The sequence below is a fragment of the Pelodiscus sinensis genome, chromosome 6 (genome assembly GCF_049634645.1).
Source record: "Pelodiscus sinensis isolate JC-2024 chromosome 6, ASM4963464v1, whole genome shotgun sequence".
Lineage (NCBI taxonomy): Eukaryota > Metazoa > Chordata > Testudines > Trionychidae > Pelodiscus > Pelodiscus sinensis.
Window position 1 is genome coordinate 36,232,284 of NC_134716.1, and position 25,978 is coordinate 36,258,261.

The 25,978-nt window shown below is 42.3% G+C and overlaps 1 protein-coding gene and 1 long non-coding RNA gene across 4 annotated transcripts in view; one reads left to right on the top strand and one right to left on the bottom strand.

Annotated features, from left to right (window-relative positions):
- LOC142829846 (uncharacterized) overlaps positions 1 to 2,606 on the bottom strand; it is a 58,692-nt gene extending 56,086 nt beyond the window's left edge. For both annotated transcript variants that reach the window (XR_012904693.1, XR_012904694.1), the window contains exon 1: positions 2,496 to 2,606. This is a non-coding gene — a long non-coding RNA (uncharacterized LOC142829846). The remainder of the gene's footprint in view (positions 1 to 2,495) is intronic.
- PCSK5 (proprotein convertase subtilisin/kexin type 5) overlaps positions 1 to 25,978 on the top strand; it is a 327,119-nt gene extending 301,141 nt beyond the window's left edge. For both annotated transcript variants that reach the window (XM_025178860.2, XM_075931728.1), the window contains 10 exons: positions 6,745 to 6,828; positions 7,417 to 7,612; positions 12,229 to 12,446; positions 14,169 to 14,405; positions 14,940 to 15,170; positions 18,523 to 18,700; positions 19,148 to 19,365; positions 22,287 to 22,387; positions 24,597 to 24,783; positions 25,566 to 25,978. In XM_025178860.2, coding sequence (XP_025034645.2) covers positions 6,745 to 6,828; positions 7,417 to 7,612; positions 12,229 to 12,446; positions 14,169 to 14,405; positions 14,940 to 15,170; positions 18,523 to 18,700; positions 19,148 to 19,365; positions 22,287 to 22,387; positions 24,597 to 24,783; positions 25,566 to 25,978 — 2,063 coding nt within the window. The remainder of the gene's footprint in view (positions 1 to 6,744; positions 6,829 to 7,416; positions 7,613 to 12,228; positions 12,447 to 14,168; positions 14,406 to 14,939; positions 15,171 to 18,522; positions 18,701 to 19,147; positions 19,366 to 22,286; positions 22,388 to 24,596; positions 24,784 to 25,565) is intronic.

Genomic DNA, 25,978 nt, shown 5'->3' on the forward strand with positions numbered 1-25,978 from the left:
GGCATATTTTAGCCCCACTGAGTGCTTACATCTAAGACATTTTAGTTCTGTGAAATGATCAAAGAAGAGCATAAGCTTAAATCAACCAGAAGGTATGAAAAAGAGTTTTTTTTGTTTCCATTTTTAAACCAGCAGTTAAGTAGTAAACATTATCATCAATAAGCTTCAGAGTTAACATTCCATAAATATGAATAAGGGCAGTTCACACTTCTCTCTGACCTATTATTTCAAGCTGTCAGCTGAATTGGCAAACATCATTGCAATAGTGGACATCTGGTTCACATATTTAAAGTTTTCTTTGCTATTGTAAGAACTAGAAATTTCAATTTTTAAATGAAAGCTTAGAGAGCACAAGGAGGAATCCTCTAGATACAGGTAACAGCTGGTCAAGCAGCCAAGATCTGGTCTCATTTAATGTTTGATCTAACATAACAACTAAGGAGTATAGTAGGTTAGAATGCAAGGCTAAAAGCTGGCAATACTTTTTTGTGGCCTTTTCAGCCTTTTTTCCTTCAGAGATATAACTCCTCCACTAATTAACTAACTCTACTACTTCCATGCCCAGAGTGAGTAAGTAATGGATCAGTGACAAATAAAATATTACTGTGTGGCAGAAATTAGCCATCTGGTTTCTCATTATCATCAGAACAGCAGCCAATGAATACATTTTGTCCCTAGGCTGGCAAATTCTCTTGATAACTTTTCAAGACTGTTCTATGTATAAAAATATTGGCTACATCATGGCAAGTGCTGTACACAGGAGTCTACCACAAAATTTTTTGCAATATATTTACTCATTTTGACTGGTAGTTAGTGCATCACTTGGGCTATTTTGATTTTTCAAAATGAGGGTCCAACTGCTTGTATTAAAATAAATGACAGTTTTGAAACAGAACTCAACAATGCAGAGTTCAAACAGGCCCAATTAATTGCAGGTTTTTCATATTAGTGCTAGGAAGCGAATCCTCAAGGTCAACTGTTTAAGTATTTATTTCTGATTGCAAAGTCATAAACTATAGTGACTGGATAATAGAAATTTTCTTCTATTTCCCAGGCAAAAATATCACAAAAGCTTAACTGCTTGTGCATATTCCCCTCTGGTGGAGACTGTATTGTATTGCAAAGAGTGACACCCACAAATGTTGCCAAGAAAAACAAAAATTAAACTAGAATCTTGATCACTGAAATATTTCATTGTAAATGAAAGCTAGTGTTTTTTAATTGTAAACAGCTAGATGTTTTCAAGGTGATATATATCCTATATAAAGATCTTTCAGAATACGCTAGTAGTCTCTATCTCAACCTTATTTAACTGCTGTTTATTATTGATATTGCCCCAATTCCTGAGTCAGGATCAGGGCATCAATCTTGGCAGTGACTACTAACTACAGCTATATTTTTGCTTCCCTTTTTAAAAAATCTTTACAACTGGCATTAAATGACATCACTTAGAACAGTTTGCCTTATCTAGAGAGAGGATTTAAAGGAAATGTAATATAAAATACTTCCATGTCAAGGGAACTGGCTACATGTGTCACTGCTGAGAAGTTATATAGAAATGTTATATTCCATGTTATATTGCAAAAGATTGAAAGTGCTAAGAAATGCAAATGCAGCTGGTCAAGAAACAGATGCCAGTCAGTAGGTCTCACCAGCTCTATCCCTTAAAATGAAATACAATATAAGGATAGAAAAATAAAAATCTTGAAAAATATGACCTCATAGAATCAATTAATGTAAGAAAATCCTACCTAACATTTTCAGAGTATTTTTTTAATACAGTACAAAATAAACCTGGCCCAAGAAACATTTTACTTGATATTCTGAAAAGTTATTTTTCCCCCAAGTCCACAGTAAAACATTAACAAAGTAAATAACTATGGGGTCAAAGTCTGATTAAAAGAAACAGCTATAATGAATTATTACTCAGAATGAAGCGGGCTCACTTCTGAGGTGCTTAGAGGTCAGTCAAGACCACTGCTATAGTTTTAATGATTAGGAAAAGGAGAGTGTATTTTGATAAGTCATGGAGAGACAGAGGGGAGAGACTCCAGATGGCTTTCAGTGTGTTGGGCAATCTAACAGCAGCTGCCATGCAGCTTGGATAAGTATACTGTAATATATACTGTCCAAACTTATAAGAATTTCCTACATGGTAACAGATGCTAAAATTGCAGGCCCCTCAGAGAAAAATCTGCCCAGTGTGTAGCACAAGACAAAACAAATACAGAAGCTACTTGGGTGTGAGACAGGACAGGTAACCCTGTATAAATGTAAGATGAATAACCAAGGATCTTGAAGTCCTGACTGCCAACCCCAGCTTTTCAGAGCCCAACTCAAAGAGCACACATTGAGTGCCTTGCAAGGTTACATAAGGTTTCTCAACCATAGCCTGTATATGAACCTAACTTAAATGATTTGCATCCTGAAGCTAAAGTTTGAATCAAAAAGCTTTTCATTCTGCCTACCCTGCAAAAGTAACCCCCCCCCCTTACCAGCCAGTTGCAGCACCTTACAGTCCAGTTCTCTTATAATGTGTGGGGAGTGTGTTGTTAATTCCTCTCAGCTAGCCCAGCCCTGCTACTCTACCAGTGCATGCACTAAAGGCCTGCAGCTGTGAGCTTTCCTCTAGCCAAGGAGAGAGTTAACTCTCTCCCTGCCAACCTGGAAGGAGAGCTCTGCAGACTCTCATAGCCAGGCATAGAAAACAATACTACAGTTGCTGATAATACATAGCACTGAACTCTGTTTTGAACACCATTCCTTTGCTGTTGCTAAGAAGGAATAAAGCTAGATAGAGAGAATGAGGATGGTGAGAGGTATGATTAAAAAAAACTAGGATTATTAAAACTGGAAAGAAAAGTTAGAAGAGGCTCAATCTAGTGTTTAAAAGTATAAAGGCTGTAAGAAGAACTGGTCCATCCCTCATTGTTTCCTTGTCTCATAATTAAGGTTAAGATGTTGTTATGGCTATTTTTAGCAAAACTCAGATAGGTCATAGGTGGTAAGCAAAATTCATGGGAGCCAGTGACCTGTCTGTGACTTCTTTAAAAAGACAGATCACAGGGAGACAGGCCTAGGGAGGTGGGGAGACAGGATGACAGCAGGAGTCCCATGGGTGAGACTGACTGGCCGAGACACACTGCCATGAACTGTGGGGGACACAACCCCAGCTTTAGAGGCTGCAGCCACAGAGAGGATGCACAACCCCAGCTCCAGAGCTGGCTGCAACTGCAGGACAGGGGCACATAATCCTGGCTTCAGACATAGCCATGGGTGCACAATCCCTGCCACAGCCATAGGGACAACAGTACAACTCCAGCGATAGCCCCAGCAGTAGCGAAGTGGAGGCTGGGGGGGGAGGGGGAAGCGGGATCCTACAGCCCTGAGTAGCTGTGAGGGGGGACACAGCCTGAGCTGCAGCCTCAACCGTGGGTGGCACATAGCCCCATCTGCAGCCATGGGGCAGGGGCACACAGTGAAGGCCCAGCCTTGTGGGAGGGACGACTGGACCTACAGATCAACTGATTCTGGGTATAAATTCTGGGGTCAGGGAGTGTGGGTCAGAGGTTTAAAACAAGAGAACCGGATGGGGACACCGAGCAGAGAACCCCAGACAACGCACACTGCTCCTCAGAGCTGTCGATGGAGCCAGCGGATGCTGCCCAGAGGAACTCTGCCTGGATACGTGACACTCAGGGAGGAATGGAAGTAGGCCCCACAGTTGCAGAGCATCCCCTCATCCAACATCCTCCTCCTGGTATTGTATATAGCGGCTTTCACCAGAGCCAGGAGGAGGTTGATGAGGAGATTTCCTGACTTTGTGGGGCCACAGATGGGGTGTGCATAAATAAAAAGGTGTGGGGAAAAGTGCAGCCAGAACCTCCGTAAGAGGTTCTGCAGGAGCCAGAATAGGGGCTTCAACCTGGCACATTCCAGCTATGCGTGTGCCAGGTTTTCCCTCACGCCGCAAAAGGGGCAGGTGTCTGGGATGGGGGTGAACCACGCCAGGTACATGCCCGTGCTCACAGTTCCATGAAGGAGCCGCCAACTGATGTCCCCAATGGGCCGTGGAACTTGGGTGGAGTACATGCTGGCCCACAGTGAAGGCTGCAGCACAGAGCAGAAGTGCATGGCAAAGGCTGCAGCTCCAGGGCAGGGACTTATGGTCTCAACTCTAGTTATGGCCCCAACTGAAGCTGCTGACAGCTGACAAAGTCACAGAGGTCCAGTAAATATAAGTAGGAAGCCTTTGGTTCAATCTGCCCCTCTGCTTGAATTAGAGAAGGGAGTTGCCCTTGGGTCTCCTTCATTGCAGAAAAGTGCCCTAACCACTGAGCTACGGGATACTCTGGGCTTTATCAGTCTCTCCTGCTGAAAGTGTTCTATTGTGATTAAACAATCAACTAGTCATTGGTAAAGGAACTTGAACTTGTGGTATCTATGTTATATGGACCCTCTCTAATACCTGTGCTATGTGATCGCCTGAACCAAAAATTTCTCATTCTCCCTATTGAAGATGTTTCACTTGGTATAAAATACTTTACTAGTCATTGCACCAGAAAGAGACTGAGAGACTCTATAGCCTTCTGGTTACAGTATTCCACTCGGCAATGGAAGAGCCAAGGTTGTGCCCGTGACTATATAATTATTTATGCCAATGGAACAGTTTCAACAAGTGAAAGCCAGATTGCCCCAGAGCCTAAGGTGCTCTCCTGCAATGTAGGTAACCTAATTCAAATCCCTTATCCACACAAGTAACTGGTGAAGAGAGGTATGAGAGGGCCACTGGCCATGTGACCTCCTCCCCCCCCAGCGTGGGGAAGGACTGGGGCAAACCCCTGTGCCCCAGACCTTGCCACCTGCTCTCTGCCCTGTTCCTCCTCCTCGGAGCAGTGTGGCCCAGGAGGACTTGCGATGCCGGCAGCAGGGGTCCATCTGCCCAACCCCCTATGCATTCACTGGCAGCTGTGAGGAAAATGGAGCAACAGTTCCAGCTTGCTCTGCTCCTCTGTCTCCATTGTTCCGCCAGTGAGTGCAGGGCAGTCCTGCCTCTCCCCTTGAGCTCTGCTTGCCCTCCTGCTGCCAGTGAGGGGGTGTGGGCAGACCCCTGCTGTGGGTTCCAGACACCTCTCCCCATTAGTCCTCCTGCTGCCCACCTTCTCCTGCCCACAGTGTTTGGGGGCAGGTGCCCCCCGTGCATTGCCTATGTTTACTTCATCCAGCAGGTCTTCTATGGCCCAGCTGATTGACCTCACCACCATGGTAGAGCTTATTAAGGGGCACCAGCCCTTCTGCTATTTTGTGAACAGCACTTAACCCCTCTTCCCTCCCTCCTCCCCCAAAAAATCAGTTTTGGCCAAAAATGTTTGGAAAATTTGTATCAAATTCATGAATATTTTGGGTCACTCAAACCTGAATTTTTCTGTGAATAAACTGTTGGTCTGAAAAGTTTCACCCAGCACAGATCACAGATTATCGAGGGTAGACTGGATTAAAGAGAGTAGTAACTATCAAAGGTAACGTGCTGCTGGAACAGATGTTCATAACAATAGGTCAGTATATCCAGCATGGAAGGGAATACTATGTACCTCCACAAAGATCAAATGCATATTGATCTGAAACAGGGGTAGCCAAAGTACAAATTCGTCAAACACAGCAGTATCCACCCTCATCTTTGACAAGGAAGACTAGCCTGAAGGTGTTCCAGAATCCAATGCTACATGCTCATCTCAGAAGCCTTTTGCCTGGATAAAAATGAAGAATTGCCTGCTGAGACCTATTATTAACTGGCCAGTCATTAACTGGCTGCCCCTATACATCTTATGTATGTACTTCAGGCTCCTCAGTTGAGCAAAGACTATGAAAACAATACCCCAGATTTCCCACTGAGCGTGTGAGGTGTAAATTTGCAGATGAAAGGATTCCATAAAAGGAATATGAAGGATTCTTTCTAATGGGGAGAATTAGGAGATGATTGAGATATGGTGAATCCATCTCTTTCCAGGAGCATCCTTCTTCCCCTTCATATGTATAATTTATTTCCAAAGAACTCTTAAAATGTGTTAAGGAAATAATGGAGACAACTAGCATGAAAGCATAATACAAATCCTTCAACAGAAGCCCCCTACATATACATTCCTCCCCACCACTCCTTCCCCCTCTACTCCCGCCCCAAATGTATCTGCTTTACCTATTTGTGGTCTAAATTCAATGACTATCCATACCAGAAACTTGAAACTACCAATACTGAGCTAACACTGTCTGAAGAAGTGAGTTGTGCCCACAAAAGCTCATAATACCATCCACATGTTTTGTTAGTCTTTAAGGTGCTGGTAGACTATTCATTGTCTTTTAAGTTTTTCCAGTTACAGACTAACTCAGCAACCCTTCTGAAGCATTTGTACTTGCAATAAACACTCTAGAACAATGCCAAACTGGTTTTGAGCATATCTTTTGTGTTTTATTTTTCTACACTAACACTTTACTCGCTAGCCAAGAATATGTGATTGAATTAAATTTGACAATTATCTACTTTCAACGATCTTATAATTAGACTTTTATCTCTGTAAATACTTCAATTTTTTAAAAAAAGCTCTGAGTGAATTTACATAGAAAACGCAAATAGAAAATTTTACAGATGGAAAGAAGGTGCTATATTTGTCCTCCTAAAAGTGCCATGGTGATCCAGTCCCCAGTAAGACAAGTGTAAACAACAGACTTTTTTCCCCTCTTCCTACCCAGGCACAAAAAAACAGTTCCAACAATGTGACTCTTCATGTAGGACCTGTGACAGAGCTGCTGATGTGTGCACTTCATGTCCAGAAGGTAAGAGACATTCAGCTTCTTTGGGAAGAGTTTGTAGTTGGCTAGATGTACATTTTTATTCCCAGTGAATATCTTGGTTAATGGATAGTAGAGGGATGTTTAAGGTAGCAGATAAAGTCATAACATGATACAGTGACTAGAGATTAAACTTCATACATTCAGGCTAGGAATAAACCACCCATTTTTAACGGTGAAGGTATTTAGCCATTGGACAAATTTAGCAAGGGATCTGACTCTCCACCCACTCATCCAGAAGTTATGGACTTAGAACTTTATCCAATAATTCCAGGATCATGTTATTTAAGATATTAGCCTGGATGATCATCATGCTCCTTTCTGGTCTTATAATCTATGAGTGACGGTTGGCTGTAAGACTGACCTTTTGGGAAATGGCTTAAAAGAATTTTGCAGCTTTAAAAAATTGGAGGGGTGGGTCCTAATTTTTGGACTTGTAGGCAATGCAAATTTAAGGTTTCATTTTTAAAAGAAGATGCTACTGCAAGTATGGCCACCTCCCCAAACAAAATCCTATGTTGTTTTGTTAAGTCTTCTCAACTGTGCTATTTCATTGGGTGGATGTATTACTAGGGAAATTTCTACTCGCTGAGACCTGTATACTTACATGCCCTCGAGGGAATTTTGGCGACCTGAAAAGTAGAAGGTGTGAGAATTGCACAGATGACTGTGAAACCTGCTCTAACCCCAGACACTGTCTGAAGTGCCAGTCTCTGCCACATCGGCCACTCTACCTACATGAAGGCAGATGCTTTCAGGAGTGCCCCATGTAAGTTATTTTGTATATTTTCCTCATTTGGTTGAGTTATACCACTTTTCCAGTTTAATCACTAATTTTTAACAGTGCCATTTGTCTCCATAATTAAAGACTTTCTAGATGTACAACCTATTATGGATCCATTAATGTACCATTTTGGCCATCAGAAATTACAATATGCTGAAACTTGATATATATGTATACAGCTGGATGAAGTACCAATAATTTACTTTGCTCTTGTTAGCAGAAGCTACATATCTATTCAAGTAAAGTTAAGCACTAACATGAAATCCTGAAGTCAATGGCAAAACTCCCATTTTGATTTGAATGGGGCCAGGATTTCACTTTCAGTGTAGATCTCCACGTTGACTGAAAGTAGCCCTCAACAACCTCCTCTGTTTTCTCCCTAATACAGGATAACAAAGAGGCAGGGAACAGGCACAAAATGTCGGAGGAGTTATGGACTCATCTCAGGCCCTTTAACTCACAATCTTGAACATTAAAATGGGGAGCTTACTTCTTTGTTTTTTCTTCTACTATGCATCAATAACATGGCAGTCATGCAGCCTCAAAGGTTCCCATTGACTCCACTGATCATTGATCAGACCTTAAAGCAGATCAGGTTCTATCCTGCTCATCATTCTCTATCCTGCTTATCACTAGTTACCAAGTGCATATACAGGCAGTCCCCGGGTTACATGGATCCGACTTACATCAGATCCCTACTTACAAACGGGGTGAGGCAACCCCGCACTAGCTGCTTCCCCCCAGCAGACCAGGGAGACGCGAAGCTAGCGCCCACCCCCAGCAGACCAGGGAGATGTGGAGCGGCTTTTCTCAGCAGACACTTCAGCTTGAGAATAAAGGACTGAGGGACGTGAGATGTGGGAGAATAAAACTGAGCTCTGGAGAAATGTTTGGCTAGCGTTTCCCCTACAATATGTACCAGTTCCGAATTACATACAAATTCAACTTAAGAACAAACCTACAGTTCCTATCTTGTACCTAACCCAGGGACTGCCTGTATACATAATGCTCTATGTTGTGCAGGATCCAGTCCTTAGTGACTGCCACTTTAGTTTCTTTCTTTTGGAAAACGCAGACAACTCTCTTCGTCTGTGATTTACACTGATTCATTGGTTGTATTTCCCACCACCATTTAAGAACATAAGAATGGCCATGCTGGGCCAGACCAAAAGTCTATCTAGCCCAATATCCTGTCTTCCAACAGTGGCCAATGCTAGGTGCCCCCAGAGGGAATGAACAGAACAGGTAATCATCATGTGATCCCATCGCTGTTGCCCATTCCCAGCTTCTGACAAACAGAGGCTAAGGACACCATTTCTAGCCATTTGTACACATTCTAACTGTGCTAAATGAATCAGAGCCTCAATGGGACAGATTCGGATCACATACATCAGAGTGAATCTGAAATAACAACGTAAGAGATATAACTGAAATTAAGCCAATGTGGGTTCTTTCAGTCTACTATCCATTCACAAATGAACTATAACCCACTGATTTCAAAATAATGCTGCAACATTATTACACTAACTTGTGTGTGTTTCCAGCAGTTTTTGCATGGGATCATGCCATTTAACATACATTTTTCATGGATCTCTGCTGCTATTCTCCCATTTGCTGATTTCCAGAGTTTTTTGCCAGACCCATTCATAAGAGTGATAGAAATGTAGCTGTGTTAGTCTGGTGTAGCTGAAACAAAATACAGGACTATGTAGCACTTTAAAGACTAACAAGATGGTTTATTAGATGATGAGCTTTCGAGGGCCAGACCCACTTCCTCAGATCAAATAGTGGAAGAAAATTGTCACAACCATATGTACCAAAGGATACAATTAAAAAAAATAAACACATATAACAGGGTTTCAAACACTGGCCTTACTACAACAAAGTCAGCCCAAGTTAAGTTTCAAGTTCCAGTCCCTTGGGATATTTTACATTAGCTTTAACAATACTCCATTTGCAAAGTATCATAAAACAGATAAACACATGGGGCTCTTGTGCAGTTCTAAATGCCTTCTTCTACAATCAAAGGGTATATCTGCACTACAAAGTTAATTTGAAATAACAGCAGTTATTTCGAATTAACTTTAATAGCGTCTACACAGGCAAACCGCCTGACAGGGGCTGGAGAAGGTGGGCACCTTCCTGGTCCACGGTGGAGATCGTGGATCTTATTCAGGGTTGGGGGGATGCCCCCAATGTCCATGATCTCCGCACTAGATGGAGGAATGCGGCCATCTATGGCAGAATAGCTGCCAGCCTGGCCACCAAAGGTCACAAGCGAACCCAGGAGCAGGTTAGCATGAAAGTCAAGTTGGTCCGGCGAGCCCCCCAACTCTGAGCCCTGAGCTTCCCCTCCCCCTTCCAGCTCCCTCCTCCCAGGTTTCCCCTTCCCCTCTTCCACCCTCTCTCTTCCCCTCTCCCACCTCCTTTTCCCAGTCTCCCCAGAGGTTCATTCCCCCTCCCCCCAGTTTTGTTCAATAAACCCAGTTTCTATTTTTGAACATACGTGTCTTTTATTTGATATCAGGAAGGGGGGTTAGGGAGGGGTAAGTGGAAGGACGTGAGGGAGGAATGGGGCACAACCCCTCCCCACACACCCGGTGGGGAGGACTGGAGAGGCTCTGAGGGCTCCTTGGGTTGGATGCTCTCCCTCAGGGCCTCCTGGATCCTGACAGCCCCCAATCAACCCCCCGTATGGCAGCCTGCAGCAAGTGCAGCCAGGCTGTTGGCAACGACCCCACGAGATGCACCGGCGTGCCCAGGGGCAGCTCTGGCTCCATGTGGCCGAGTGCTGTGGTGTCCCGTGTGTGGGCTCTCAGGGCACTCCAAGACAGGACTGCTTTGCTGTCCCTCATCAAGGTAGACAAGCAAATGGGGAACCCTGAGAACTGTCTGTCCAGGGAGGAGATAGGGTCCCTTTAAGCACAGAGCTCAGTTAGCCTCAGGCAGCAGCCCCACACACTAAGTCCTAACCTGATGCCCTGCCGGCACTGGTTCCGGCCAGCCTTAACTTCGGTTCAGGGTCCACTCAGTGTGGACGTGCTATTTCGAAATAGCAAAAAGCTATTTTGAAATAGTTTTTGTGTATAGATGTGTTATTTCAAATTAGCTTAATTTGAATTAACTATTTTGAATTAAGTTAATTCGAAATAGCACTGTAGTGTAGACATACCCAAAGAGAGTACTGTAGCATGAGGAAGAAGGTGTTCCACCTATCTTACTGGTCCACTGCTCCCTTGTGAAACCAGCCAGGGGCATTTAAAAAGAGTGAATCAGCAAAGCAAGGTGAGCTGTTGACCCTGAAAAGATAAGTTTTCAGATAAGAAGAGACTCTCTTCTCTTTCCTTTTCAACTTTCCTCTTTATTAACCTAATTGGCTTTCTTCAGAATGTACTGCCCCTTGCTCTTTTAAAGCATCCCCTGAAATGCCAGGAGAGCACCCCTCTTTGTGAAGGCTATCTGGGTGTTTGTGTTAGAGCAAAGTAGATATTTTTATGCTTGTTCCTTCTTCAGTTTTAGAAGATGACAGCATACTTTTGAATTAGTAATGATCTCAAACAGCTTATTGGCCTCACTCCATACGTTTCTTTTCAAGATCTTACACGAATGAAACCTGCCTTTCCATCTCCTTTCGTCTATGAGCTATGGGCCAAGCCTAGCTAATATTTCATTTTGATTAATCCTTCCAAACCTGGAATGACTGTGGTTGCCCACAGCTGCTCTATGTCAGTCTGCTTAAAGTTGTTCTGCTTGCATAGTCTAGGGCACATTTTTCATAGGATCAGATTATGTCCAAGTTCAGCCACAAATTGCATCACACAGATCCATGCTGGAATCACTGAATTAAACACACTGTAGAGGAGACTTAGAGCTGCTTCTAAGAAATGCTCCTCACCTCTTACCCGTGGCCTATATAACATAGGTATCAGTGTGACACACTCTTGACAGTAGAATACACTTGCCAAAATGTTCATAGTTTAAGTGACATTTCCTTTGCATGTCATCATGTTTTTTCAGGTGTCTTCCTCGCCTTGTACCTCTTCTACCCCTTTTTGACCTTTTATTGTAAAGCTTTCTACTAGTGCAAGAACAGTTCTTCCTTCCTGGTGCTGGGCATGAGGTTTCTCCATTCCCTGCTCCCCATCTTTCCTGCTACTTTTCTCTCTCCTTGTCCTACCACCACTGAAATGATATGTCTCTTCCTTCTCCTGAGCCACTGATATTACTGCTGCAGGAAATAGCTTCTTCCTCCCTTATTCTATGCCCTTCTAGCCTGGAAATCAGGAGGAGGACGGGAAGGATGTGTTGATACCCTGCTGGGAAAGACTTCATGGGAAACTGCTAATACCAAACAGTCCTTTTGAATGCTGGGAATTTGGTGCTGCTAAGGGATGGTGGGGGTGGGGGTGGGGGTGGGGAGCAGAAAGCAAAAAATCTTGTATGAGATGCATGGCACACAACAGCTGTTTCTGAAATGTGTCCATTGTGAAGCTCCTGATTCAGTCAAATTCATTTTTTACCTTTGTCTTTACAAAAAAAAAAAAAAAAAAAAAAGCCATCAAACTCTTCTACCTTTTTCTCTGTTTGTCCTGACTTTTTAGGGGGTATTTTGCTGAAACTGGTACATGCATAAAGTGTGACAAATCCTGCAAGACGTGTGAAGGAAATGCCATAAAATGTCAGTCCTGTGAAAGTCCTTTGCTTCTGGAGCAATGGGAATGTAAAGTCTCCTGTTCTGAAAAACACTTTGCCACCAATGGAATCTGTAAACACTGCCCTGAGATGTGTCAGGAATGCATTCATGAAACTTCATGCAAAGGTACTTCAGGGAATCAGCCCTGGCATTTATTCACTTGACTAAATAAGACCTCTCTGGAAATATATGGTCTGGCAGTTAAAAAAATGAGAAAAATAACTATAATATAATTGTTAAGCTACTCAGGATGGTGCTAATGTGCACTGTATCATGTGGTAGGATTTTTAATTAACTAGATCTAGGAATAAAATATTTTTTCTGCTCTTTTTTTTATTTCAAGATATTCCTGTTGCCTTAATTTCATTCCTGAATTAGCAATGTCATAGACCTCAGGTCCTGGCTTGCCACTGCCTGGCATCTCAGGTAGTAATTTATATTTGTACAAGATGGAAGCAAAATGCTACTATTGTAAATTAATGGCATTTTCCATCGTCATTATACAGGTACAAATGGCTACCCAAGATACAAGGAAATGCAGAATCACACCCACATGCAATTAATTTTGAGTGAACCACAACTGTTTTGCGGATTCTCTTCTGTTAGGGTGCTCATCCAAAAGTTTAAATAGTTGTGTGAATTTCAAAGGCAGGTAAAACTGAGCAACTATCTGTCAACAGTGTAAAAGTGTGCAACAGTGAAAAGTAATGAACAAAAAGGTTAAACTGCAAGGTTAAAATTAACTCAAAGGAACAGATCAGTTCAGTCCACAACTCCAGATCCTAATACATCCGGTTTCTGGGGAAATGCAGATCTGGATCTAAATACTTCAGGCAGACCTTATTTCAGTGATCAGCTGAACAAGAGTTCTGATTTGAATATTCCCAAACTTTTGAGAAGTTTGGAATTAAATTCAGATGCAGCTTTGCATCATTGGCCCATCTCCACACAGAGACCCAGTCTAGGGGCAGCCTGAATTTTAGTAGAGGCTCTAGGACAGGAGTTTCAGACTCATGACCTGGGGACTATCTACAGCCCAGGCAGTTCCACAATCTGTTTCACACATGGCTGCCAGCACGTGAGTCCCTATGGCCCTTTGCAGGGTGAGGGGTGTCCATACCCTCCCCCCCAAGTCCAGCCCCTGCCCTGCCTCTTCCTGCTCCTCTCCTCTCCCCCCTCCTCCATTGAGCTCCTTCCCCCAAGCCCTCTTGCCCAAGGGCTTCAGCCTCAAGGATTATAGGGGAGCCTGGCATGGGACAGCAGCAGCAGTTGGGCCCCTCTGCACTTACCTCAGTGGTGGAAGTGGAGCAATGCAGCAGCCTCTGCTCTGCTCCACCCCCATCACCTAAGCCAGCCCGGTCATTCTGCTTCACCAAAGCGCAGGATTTGGGACGGCCACCCCAAACCATCCTGTGGAAGGGATGGCTCTGCACACACCTTCCCAGAGTCACAGGGACATGCCAGCATCAGCACAGAGCTAGCAGCCAGAAGCCGCTCTAGCCCCACAGTATTGCTAGTGGTGGAACCTCCTGGGGAGTTTAACTCAGAGAGAGAAGGCAGGAGGGTTGGGGAATGCACAAGGGGGTGGGACCCACAGAGCTCCTGCCCCTCCGGGAGCCCTGCCAGAGCCCACTGACCCACTAGGAGGATTTGAGGACTGGCACTGGCCCCAAGGTAAATTGCATTTGAGACCCCTGCTTTAGGACAATTATTTTTTAAATTTATTTTCCTGAACCAGTTTGCCTATCCCTAGAAGTACTGCAGCCGGGTCTACTTTTGGGTTTTGTTGTACTTATCAGTCAAATAAGCTGTTCTTTTGCTTAGCCAGCTGCTTTTCTTTTTCCTTAGTATGCACAGACCAGTTTTTCTTGCACAATGGGAAGTGTCTACTGGACTGCCCTTCCGGCTTTTATGCTGACTACAACAGTTGCTCTCCTTGCCATGAGGACTGCAAAGAATGTGATGGGCCTGACTCGGACGACTGTAATGAGTGTGCCAACAGCTTCTTTGTTTTGCACAATGGCGAGTGCTCTAGAGAATGCCCAGAAGGGACATACTATGAAACAGAGACTGAAGATTGTCAAGGTATTTTTTTTTTCAAAGGAATATGGAAACAGTCTTAAGTAGAAATGATTTGAGAGAGTGCTGGTTAATATATTTAACACTGATCCTGTGGAAAAAAAGAACAACAAAGCAGCAAAATGTGTCAGTGACACAGTATTACTTAGTGTGGTCAAACTAGAAAAGAGTGTGAGAAATCCCAGAGTCGGGCAACATGGCTGAAAATGAAGTTTATTGACAAATGCAAGGAACCACTCATATACATGACTAGTTTCTAAATTATATACCAATATCCAGGGGGGGAAAAGTGCATCACTGGGAATGGATCAGAGAAAACTACTGCTCACTATGTAGTGCAGTCAACAAGAAAGCAAATTGTTAAGTTATAGACAGAATGGGCTAGGAAATAATACTTATACACAGAGACCTTTCTTCAGTTCCCTGACATGAAAATATACCCCGGGTCTACGTTCTCTACTTGACAAATTAAAACTACTTTAAAATAATCTGAAATGGAAAATAAAAAGTGGTGAAATGCTTGCTGTTTGTACATTTCAGACTGTGACAGGGCATGCCAAACCTGCTCCTCTTCCACGGCCTGCCTTACCTGTAGAGAGGGCATGGTGATGAACGGACGTGGCCACTGTGAGACATCCAAGTATTGTTCCCTCACCGAGTACCACGATGAGCAGACTCAAACTTGTAAGCCTTGTCACAAGAAGTGTTCTCGCTGTTCAGGGCCTTCTGAACATCAGTGTCTTAGCTGTTCCCAAAACTGGCATCTTCTCAGTGAGTATCTTGTTCCTGCATCCAAGTTTTATTGTGTCTTCTCCTTTTGAAGATGAGTGTGATGTATGTAGGTCCCCCTTAACCATGGGGCTTCAAATTGCACTTTCTACTGGTCCTGTTCACGAAATGCCATGTGATCCATATTCAATAGGCTCAAAAGCAATTGAACATTGCAATTCCAGTATGACAGATAGTTTTCAGGCAACAGGCCAACTGATTATCTGGAGCTAGTCAAGAAATCTCTTGACTATGTGAGACCAGCCCTGAAGTTTGGACATATGTTTAAGTTTGAGCCTGACAAACTTTGAGGCCCAAAGCAGAACTTAACTATCATGATACTTAAGAACTAAATCTTTTCTGTCACTTACTCACTGCTGGATTTCAACTGTCTTTTTCTACAACCTTGATTACAAGGGGGTGGCTTTAAAATCACATTAAGAACCATCTGGTCCTTTTCAGAGGGACTTTTAACCCTGCCGGCACATTTTGCAAATGGGGCTATTTTGCACACATAAAACTCATGTATATATGCAAATGTGGGTTCGTTCAAATGCCTTGATATGATGAACTGTAAAATATAAAAACAGCCACAAATCTTACTATATATTTTGAAAATGTGTGTCTGTCTGTGAGTCTGTTTGTTCAAGAACTCCTCCTAAACAGTAAGAGCTAGGACCACCAAATTTGGCATGCAGCTTCCTCCTATCATAACTTAAAGTAAGGTAAGGGCTTGATTGTGCCAGGACAATGGGATGTGCCTGGAATTTGATTGTTTCTCATAAAATGAAAAGGGAGGGAACTGGTTGGAGTTATAGGGTACGCCTATACTAGCCCCCTAGATCAATCTAGGGAGGCTAATGAGGGCAACCGGAATTGCAAATCAAGCCTGGGATTTAAATATCCCACGCTTGATTTGCATGTTCCCGGCCAGTCGCCATTTTAGAAATTGACTAGCCCAAAGTAACTGCCTGCGTCTACACGCGGCAGTGAAACGGGATTCCAGAATAAAGCCCCTAAATCGAATTAGGTGGTAAACTTCATTCCACGAGGAATACCACCTAATTTGATGTAGGGCTTTATTCCGGAATCCCCTTTCACTGCTGCGTGTAGACGTGGGCAGTTACTTCGGGCTAGTCAATTTCTAAAATGGCGACCAGCCTGGAACATGCAAATCAAGCGTGGGATATTTAAATCCCAGGCTTGATTTGCAATTCTGGTTGCCCTCATTAGCCTCCCTAGATCGATCTAGGGGGCTAGTGTAGACGTACCCATACTGTAGAGTAGAATAACCACAGAGAGGCAGCGAGGGGGCAGAGGTGGGAAAAGGGACAGCTATCTAGATATTGCAGAGTTTGTCTGTTTGTGGGCACCCCTCCCTCAGCTGTGCCCATTGCAGCTACAGTACCATGAACAGGAGCGTCTCATTGGCTCCCAGCTGCTGAGATGAGAAAGGACTGGGCTTGTCCTCTCTCCCCAGGGAATCCTGCATACTGAACCCTTCATGTCCAGCCCCACCCAAAGCAATGATTTAAATGAAGAAAAACAAAAATGTATTTGAGTTCAGGACCCAAGCAATGTCAGGTGAATCTTCTAGTCTGCACATACAGTTAAGGAGGTTCACTACAAAAATGTCCCCCCTTCAATGAGTCAGGCTTCTTTGGACTTCATTTCATGCAAACTGATGTATGAAGTGAAGAACAGAAGTTTGCCTGACTAAAGATTGGGTTTAAAATATAAGAGCCATCAGGATTTAGTATTTAGTGAATATGTGTGTATAAAAACAAACAAACAAACAAACAAACAAAAATGAGCATTTAAAAAATTCATCAAGGACCAAATTTCCTTCAGAGAAGCAAGTTCCATATCAAAAATAGAGAAACATTATTGTAGGACCAAATCCTGAAACTGATTGATTGATTGATTGATTGATTTTGTGAATCTGTCTTAGGGCAAAAATAAACAATTTTGCAGAAAAATACCATTTTAATCACACATTTCTTCCTTCTTGCAATCACCATAGTGAGAGAATGTGGTAATAGAGTTGGGTATTAACTAAAGCTTTTAATCCCAATCATAGCTCCAGACTTCAATCAGAGTTCCCAGCTCTGAACTAAATTGGAACAATGAATCACGATTCTTTGAGCTTTGAAAAGTTGAGATGTTGATCCAGATATTGAACCTCAAGTCTGTAAGGGATGTGAGGGTTTGGTTCAGGCCCCATTTCACTACTAACCAGCAATATCATTTTGCTCATTGCTGTCTGTACATTAGATTGAGATAGCTAGGCAGACAACCTATAGTCCAGAAAGTGGCATACAAAATATCAAAGAAATTATATTAGTAAGGAGAAATATTCCTTTGACTAAATGGAATTTGAGTAATGAAACATGCCAGAAAGTTTATTTCACTTTGGGTGCATCTACACTGCACCTATAGCTTGAGCTATGCAAATTGCATATCTTATTTCAAGTCAATTTCAAAATAGCTTATTTTGTAATTTGGCGCTGTCTACACAGTGCCAAATTTTGAAATAACTCGCTATTCTGAAACGTCCTTACTCCTTGCGGAATGAGGCTTACAGGGATGTTGGAATAGCGAGCCCATTATATTTCGAAATAATGGGCTTACTGTTAAGAAGCTGCAGTGTAGACATAGCCTTTGTGAGTAGTCACTGCTCTCCTTCACTCTAATTAGCACTTGGTAGATTGAAGCCCATATGGTTAAATGATTCAGTCCTGGCCTTACATTCCAGATCTGTGTTCTGTTCATTGCCCTCTGAAATCTCAGTGCAACATTGTGATATTCATGGTACATTTGGCAGACCTGCAAGTACATTCTCCTGTCATACAAAGCAACAGCCAAGCTACTCAATTATTCACTGGGATTAAAGCCATCAAGCTATTAAGGCTCAACATCCTAATTAAGCCTGTAGACTTGACCAAATATGCATCAAAACTGAGCTAAGTATTTAGAATCAGAAGCAGGGAACCCAAGAGATAAATGACACTGCACAAGGAGGGATAACATTTCCTGAGGATTATTGCTTCCTTTCTGTGTTCTGTTATAAATCACTGATTCTGTTTGCTATTAATTATTGTGCATGATAATCTCTTGATATCTTTCAGCAATTAACAAGGACACAATCCCTGCCCTGAAGATCTTACAGTCTATATTAGAAAAGAAAATAGAAACAAATGAAGGAATAAGACACAAAAATAATTTATGTACCAGGGCTCCTTTCTGGCTCTGCTAGGCTCTGCTAGAGACTCTGTGGTGGGATATATTATCTAGCTTCAATGGGGAGAAGAGAATATTGTATGTAATCCTTGGTTCTGCATTATTCCCTCTGCAGATACAACCTGTCTAAAAATGTGTCCTGATGGATATTATGTTGACAGTGATGAGGGACGATGTTTCACATGCCACAGCACCTGTGAGACTTGCAATGGAAAGCACAGCACACAGTGCCTTTCCTGCAGATCAGGCTGGTACAAACAATCAACAGGATGCGTACAGGTCTGCACAGTTGGGTAAGGCTCCAAGATGTAGTTAAAAGCTACTTTGGCTGCAGAGCTTTGTTAAACTATAACATGTAGCCTTCAATTCTGCTTTTTCTTTTAAGTGAAAGTTTCTCATGTGCTTTCTCCTCATTAAAGTTGCCCTCTAGGGAAAATTTAGGATCTCCCTGGTAAAGAGGTAGACTGGAGCAAGATCACCTGAGTCCTGATCCACAGGCGCATCCAATTACTTTAGGACTGAATTTGCCCCACTATTTTAGAAAGTGCTGCTCTTTGCAAAACTCAGAGGGCCAAATAGCATGTGTGCATTTAAGGTAATACACTCCATCCGCTACTACTGACATTTTGCAAAGAAACGAGTAATCAAGAAATGGAAGCTTTGCAATAGATGATAGGAATGGATCTTTTCCAACCATGTAAACATTTTCAAACTTTCACCTCTTCAAAAATTTCTTTCAGATACTATGCAAACAATTCTACCGGATTGTGTGAGAGATGCCACAAGAGCTGCAAGGAGTGTTTGGGACCTCAGCACACAGACTGTCTGTCCTGTGATGAACATTTCTTCCTGCTGACATCCAAGAATGAATGTCTCCCCTCTTGTCCTGAATATTATTATGAGGATCATGATACAAACTCCTGTGAAAGATGCCACCCTACTTGCAGCTCCTGCACAGGTAAGATCCTATAGTGTGTGCTTCTCTGCCACAAAAGCTTTAAAATATTATCTACATCTCTGTCCGACTCTTTCTACTCAAGATTTCAGTAACATTGTGCGGTAAGTAACTTACATGTTATATAAACATGTTCATTTATGAATTCCGAACAGTTTTCTAATCATTCTGTACTTGTTTCACCAAAAGTACCACTAGAAAGATTTAGAAGTCTGTTAGCTACTAATAATTGCACTGTAAAACAACCTCTTCGCTGAAATCAGCACTTACTCCACAGTAGTTCTATTTAAATCAATGGGGCTATTCACAAAGGCCATGTCTACACTACAGATAAGATCAAAGCAGTTGCAGTCGATCTTACAGAGTTCGAATTAGTGGGTCTAGGGAAGACACACTAATTCAAACTGAGAGGGCACTTCCATCGATGCCGGTACTCCTGCTTCTACAAGGAGTAAGGGAAGTTGAAGGGAGAATGTTCTCCCTACATCTTCCCACAGTATGGACGGCGCCAAAATTCGAGTTAAGATACTTAGACTTCAGCTATGCAATTAACGTAGCTGAAGTTGTGTATCTTAATTCGAACTTATCCGCTAGTGTAGACCAGGCCAAAGAGAGATAATACTCAAACCCAGGAAGGGCACTAAAAATTAAAAGGATAGATTCTGATTCCCTTATACATACTGTGGCTATGTCTACACTGGCAGCGTCTTGCGCAAGAACAGCCGTTCTTACACAAAAACTTGCCTGCTGTCTACACTGCACGCACGTTCTTGCCCGAGTAAATTTACAGTATAGCCTTGTAAAACAGGGCTTGTTCCAGAAGAGTTATTCCTCTCCCCACGAGGAATAAGCCTCTTGCGCAAGAGCTCTTCCACAAGAGGTCAGTGAAGACAGGCAACATGAATTTCTTGTGCAAGAAGCCCTTATGGTTAATATGGCCATCAGAGCTTTCTTGCACAAGAGAGCATCCACGCTGCCATGGATGCTCTTGTGCAAAAGCATATCTCTTGTGCAAAAGCACATGCCAGCGTAGACGTGCTCTTGTGGAAGACTTTTTGCACAAGAAGTCTTCCATAAAACAGTTCTTGCTCAAGAAGCAGCCAGTGTAGACGTAGCTACTGAGTAATTCCTTCCTTTTATTATGAGTGACAGTCCCATTAAATACACTACTATGTGTAAGTCGGGGTTTCAGAAGCTGGTCTCAAGTTTTCAGAGATGAATGATTCTCAAAGGTAGGGTCAGAAATGTGTGTATGTCTTGTTTTGAAACACAGTCAAATATTTTTGAAATTCACCTTGAGACACCATCCATTTTGTACTATTGCCATCTTTATCCAATCCGGTGCTAGCTTGCTTGCTTGCTTGCTTGCTTATTTGTTTGTTGGTTGGTTGGTTTTTCAAAAAAATGTATCTTGTATCCAATTTTGAGCTGAGCTGCACTAGTCACCTTGGATTCAGACAATTTCCTAGTTTCCCTGAATGGAATCAAATACTGGCCCCCAGGTGCTATTCTGTAGCTCTGAATGTACTACATAAAAGTTTGCATTGAAGAATGCAGATGGTTAATCTCATCATCATAATATTTGAAAATAACTCCTAGAATGAAATATCACCTTCGAATCCATTACATTATTATGGCAAATTATTATAATCAACAGTAAAAATTTTCGCTTTGATTTGGAATCTGAAATGTTGTAATTTGCAATCTGCCTTCTGCCGTTGTTTTTTAATTTGATTTGCCATTCATGCTACTGGGCACATTGTCTTTGTAACTATGGTAGAAAAGAGAGATGGAATATGAGTGAGTCTGCTAGTTAATAATAATCCTAAACAAAAAGTGAATGACCTGTGTGCAACTGTTGTCATGTAGCTGTGCTGGGGAAGAACTATGGCTAGAGAGTCATGATTCTTTTCCTGCTCCCCCACTTGCTACAGGAGGAAATGATTTATTCCAGACCAGGAGACTGTGAAGCTCTATTGACTGGCATTTTGAGGCAGAAGAGCCATGGCTCTAAATATGTCTCTTCCTTCTTTCTTCCTCACACACTTACGGGGAAGAAGCAACTGCACAGCCCCTTTCCTGCACAGGGAAGTCAGTACTGTGACCCAGATCACCCTGATGCAGCAGGTCAGGAATAGAGGGTTGTGTGGCCATGTTAGGCTACACATTTCTACTAATTTCACTCCTTTGTCCACTTCTACCATTATTATTTTCTTCTTTTCTCACATGGCTGGATATAGGGGCGAGGAGAATTGTTTGAAATCTGATTGGACATCCCCATTTTCACATTAATCATGGCAAACCATCCACTTCAATATGCCACACAAGTTGTGCCTGTGACATTTGTATTTGCCTATGAAATTGTTTGTGTAACAAACCAAAAACACACGAAGTGTTGTGTTGGGTTTTATGTAAGAAAGCAAACATTATAGCAAATCATCTGAATCACTAATAAGAAAATGGCTCTACTCTTTGCCATATCTGGTAATATTTGATTGTAGTGTTGTTATAGCCATGTCAGTCCCAGTATATGAGAAAGAATATAAGAAATATTGTTTTATTAGACTAACTGCAGTTGGTGAAAAAAGCAAGCTTTCGAGTTACAGAGTTCTTCAGTAAACCAGAGCCCCCCACTTCCCTTGTCTCTCTCAGTAATCTTTTAGCATTTCATGAACTTAAAAATATACACTGAAAAATGTTAGTGAGCACCCAGAGTTTGAACAGCACATTTCCCCCCCTTAATGTATGGCTCAAGCACTTTTCAACACAGACTTCTTAATGTTAGGCCTGTTCAGTACTGATGCTTAACAACAGGTGGTATTGTTGAGAACTGATTGGCATAGTTTCTAAAGGAAGATGATAACTTTTCATATTCCAGTATAAAACTGTTATTTTATTTTATTTTATTTTATTTTATTTTAAAGGGAAAGGAGCTCTCAGTTGTACGGCCTGTGTGTGGAGTTATCATCTAGCAGGTGGAATCTGCTACTCTGAATGTTTTGCTGGAGAATACAAAGTCTCAAAGGTACTATCTATATACAAACATTTTCTTCAGCGCCTTCTACACTAAACTCTAGCAAATATTTACATTAAAATGGATGAAAAATCCAAAGGAGAAAAGCAGAACACTGTGGCTGTGTCTACATTGGCCACTATTCCGTAATAGGGATGCAAATGTAGCACTTTGGAATAGGCAAATCCGCGGGGGATTTAAATATCCCCCGCGGCATTTGCATTAACATGGCTGCCGCTTTTTTCCGGCTTGTAGATAAGCCGGAGAAAAGCGCCAGTCTGGACGCGATCCTCCGGAAAATAAGCCCTTTTCCGGAGGATCTCTTATTCCTTTCAAGTAGGAATAAGAGATCCTCCGGAAAAGAGCTTATTTTCCGGAGGATCGCGTCCAGACTGGCGCTTTTCTCCGGCTTATCTACAAGCCGGAAAAAAGCGGCAGCCATGTTAATGCAAATGCCGCGGGGGATATTTAAATCCCCCGCGGATTTGCCTATTCCAAAGTGCTACATTTGCATCCCTATTACGGAATAGGGGCCAATGTAGACACAGCCACAGTGTTTTTTGCTCAATTCAAAACTTACTTTTATTCCCCCCTCGGTAGAGAAGACATGGTTCCAAATGCTTCTCTGAAATGAATGGAATTCCATCCTTGTAAAACAGAAACAAAAAACAGGACTATGTAGCACTTTAAAGACTAACAAGATGGTTTATTAGGTGATGAGCTTTTGTGGGCCAGACCCACTTCCTCAGATCAAATTGTGGAAGAAAATAGGCATGACCATATATACCAAAGGGATACAATAAAAAAAAAGTGAATACATATAAAAAGGACAAATCAAATTTCAGAACAGAGGAGAGATGGGGGGGGGGGAAGTAAATGTCTGTGAGCTAATGATATTAGAGGTGATAATTGGGGAAGCTATCTTTGTAATGGGTAAGATAATTAGTGTCTTTGTTAAGACCCTGACGTAAAGTGTCAAATTTAAGCATGAATGACAGTTCAGAGGTTTCTCTTTCAAGTCTGGTGTTAAAATGCCTTTGAAGCAGTATGCAGGTAATCAAGTTGTTGAGACAATGCCCTTTCTTATGTGCATGACAGAGGGTGTCAATTGAGAGATGGCCCACATAATGGGGGATACTTCAGATGTGTATGAATGAATGGTAGGCATTAAAACAGGCATTTCCTTACTTCTCCTTCCAAAGAATTCCATAAGAGATGGATTTAATTCACCCTTTCTTTTGTATCTTTTCCCAGTTGTTCTAGCTACCTCAAGTATCCTAGCAGCATTATTGAGCAGTTTGTTTCAAGGTTGTGCCATTATTATTATTATTTGTATTGTTATAAAGCCTAGGCCCCAGTCACAGACCTGGGTTCCATTGTGCTATGCACTGTACAAATACAAAACAAAAATTCCTGCCCCAAAAAGCTTACATTGTAAGTACGTTTTAGAGCTACTCCGTGACTGATTCTGCATGCTTCCTATGAGATATTGGTTAATGCCTTGACTTCCCAACGGCATTCAGCACTTCACAGGATCTGTCTCCCACAAGACAGCAGATGGTATGGAACAGGGATAACCAACTATGTTACTTCTACACTATTTGTTTTCTCTAGTACGTTTCATACCAGCCATAGGGACCCAGCTCAGATTCATTTGCCATGTCAATTAACTGAGCTAGGCCATATAGTTATTTGCTGATTGTTACATGTAAATTAACTATTAAGAGAATTGTGGTGCATTAGGCTTCAAGAATGGAGGCTTATATTTAAAAACTACTTCAGTGTTTTACATTACTGTAGGCTGGAGCTTTGCTGTCAATGTACTTTTTGTTAATGCTGATGACAGAAGACATTACAGAGATGTGTATAGGTCACCAAGAAAATAAATGGCAGTCATTAGCATGTGTATGTTCCAGCTTCTGTTCTCTGTCAGCTCACAGAGGATAAGGGTTGTTACAGTTCCAGTTACAGGGCCTTGTCTTGTTAGCTCAAGATGTAGTAGCTCATGCTTTTTGCTCTGGAGGTACCCCATTGAATCCCTGGTTTATCAGCCAAGATGGTGGCCATCACCTAAACACTATGACTAAATCCTGCTCCCAACAAATTTTGCCCTTGATGTCCATGGGACCAGAATCTATTCTTTCAGATTACAGCAGCATACGCTCCATGCTGAACTAGCAAAGGCAAGCCAATGTGATTTGATTGTGTTCTGTATCTCAAGGGGGACGAATCAGAATGTGAAAAATGCCATGAGACCTGCATAGAGTGCAAAGGGCCTGGACCCCTCAATTGCACTGTGTGTCCAGCTAACATGAAACTCTACCTAGACGAGGGCCGCTGCGTGCAGTGCTGTGATGGCTTTAATCTCACAAAAATCCAGGAGTGTTGCGATTGCAGTAAAACAGAAGGTAGGACTGAGATGAAGAACAATATTGATATTTAACTACCTTGTGGTCTGTTGGGTAGTTTTTGGTTTTTTAACTGACTTTCTTCTGAGCAACAAAATTATCAGTGCAGAACTTTGTGCATTCAAATGCACCACCACCAGAGTGTCTAGAGATAGTCTCTCTCAGGGTATGTCTACACTACCACCCTAGTTCGAACTAGGGTGGTAATGTAGGCATACCGCACTTGCAAATGAAGCCCGGGATTTGAATTTCCCAGGCTTCATTTGCATAAGCCGGCCGGCGCCATTTTTAAATGCCGGCTTGTTCGAACCGCGCGGCTACACGCGGCACGGGCTAGATAGTTCGAACTAGCAAGCCATTCCGAACTATCTGTACACCTCGTTCAAATCCCGGGCTTCATTTGCAAGTGCGGTATGCCTACATTACCACCCTAGTTCGAACTAGGGTGGTAGTGTAGACATACCCTCAGTGATGCTATCAGACCCCAGTAGACAGCTTCCAAGTCTTCTCAGAGTATGTAATGATCTGATTGAATGGGAATTGCCTGGGTAAATAGATGGCAAATTGAGGCATCATTTTAAATGCACGTCAAATGCCCCCGTGGTGTAACTGCATTGTAGCTACTCAAAGTAGATACAATGTTTGATATCAGAGATAAATTCGTCCCAACACATTTAAATTGCTAGTGTGTTCTATTAGAGAAAATACATATACTTTTACCTAAACTTCATGACATTAAGTATGTCATGTTATTCACATTTTTTATTACTTTTAACTTGCAGATGAGTGTGTATTACATCCCGGTCTGAATCTATCAACTGAAAGCAAAGGGAAAACTGCTTTGTTTGTTGCTACCTCCATTTTGCTGATCCTCTGCATTGGAGCCATTGCAGTCATCTGGAGAAGATCACGAGCCAAAACTCAGCCAGTAAACAAAGGTGGGTACGAGAAGCTGACAGATCACTCAAAATCCTTCCCTTCTTACAAGAGCAACCACCATGGGAGCACCAGCTACCAAGATGATCAAGTGATTGAGTATAAAGACTGGGATAAAGAAGATGAAGATGACGATGATGATGATGATATTGTATATATGAGCCAGGATGGCACAGTCTATCGTAAATTTAAATATGGCCTTCTGCAGGATGAGGACGATGAACTGGAATATGATGATGAAAGTTATTCATTTAGATAA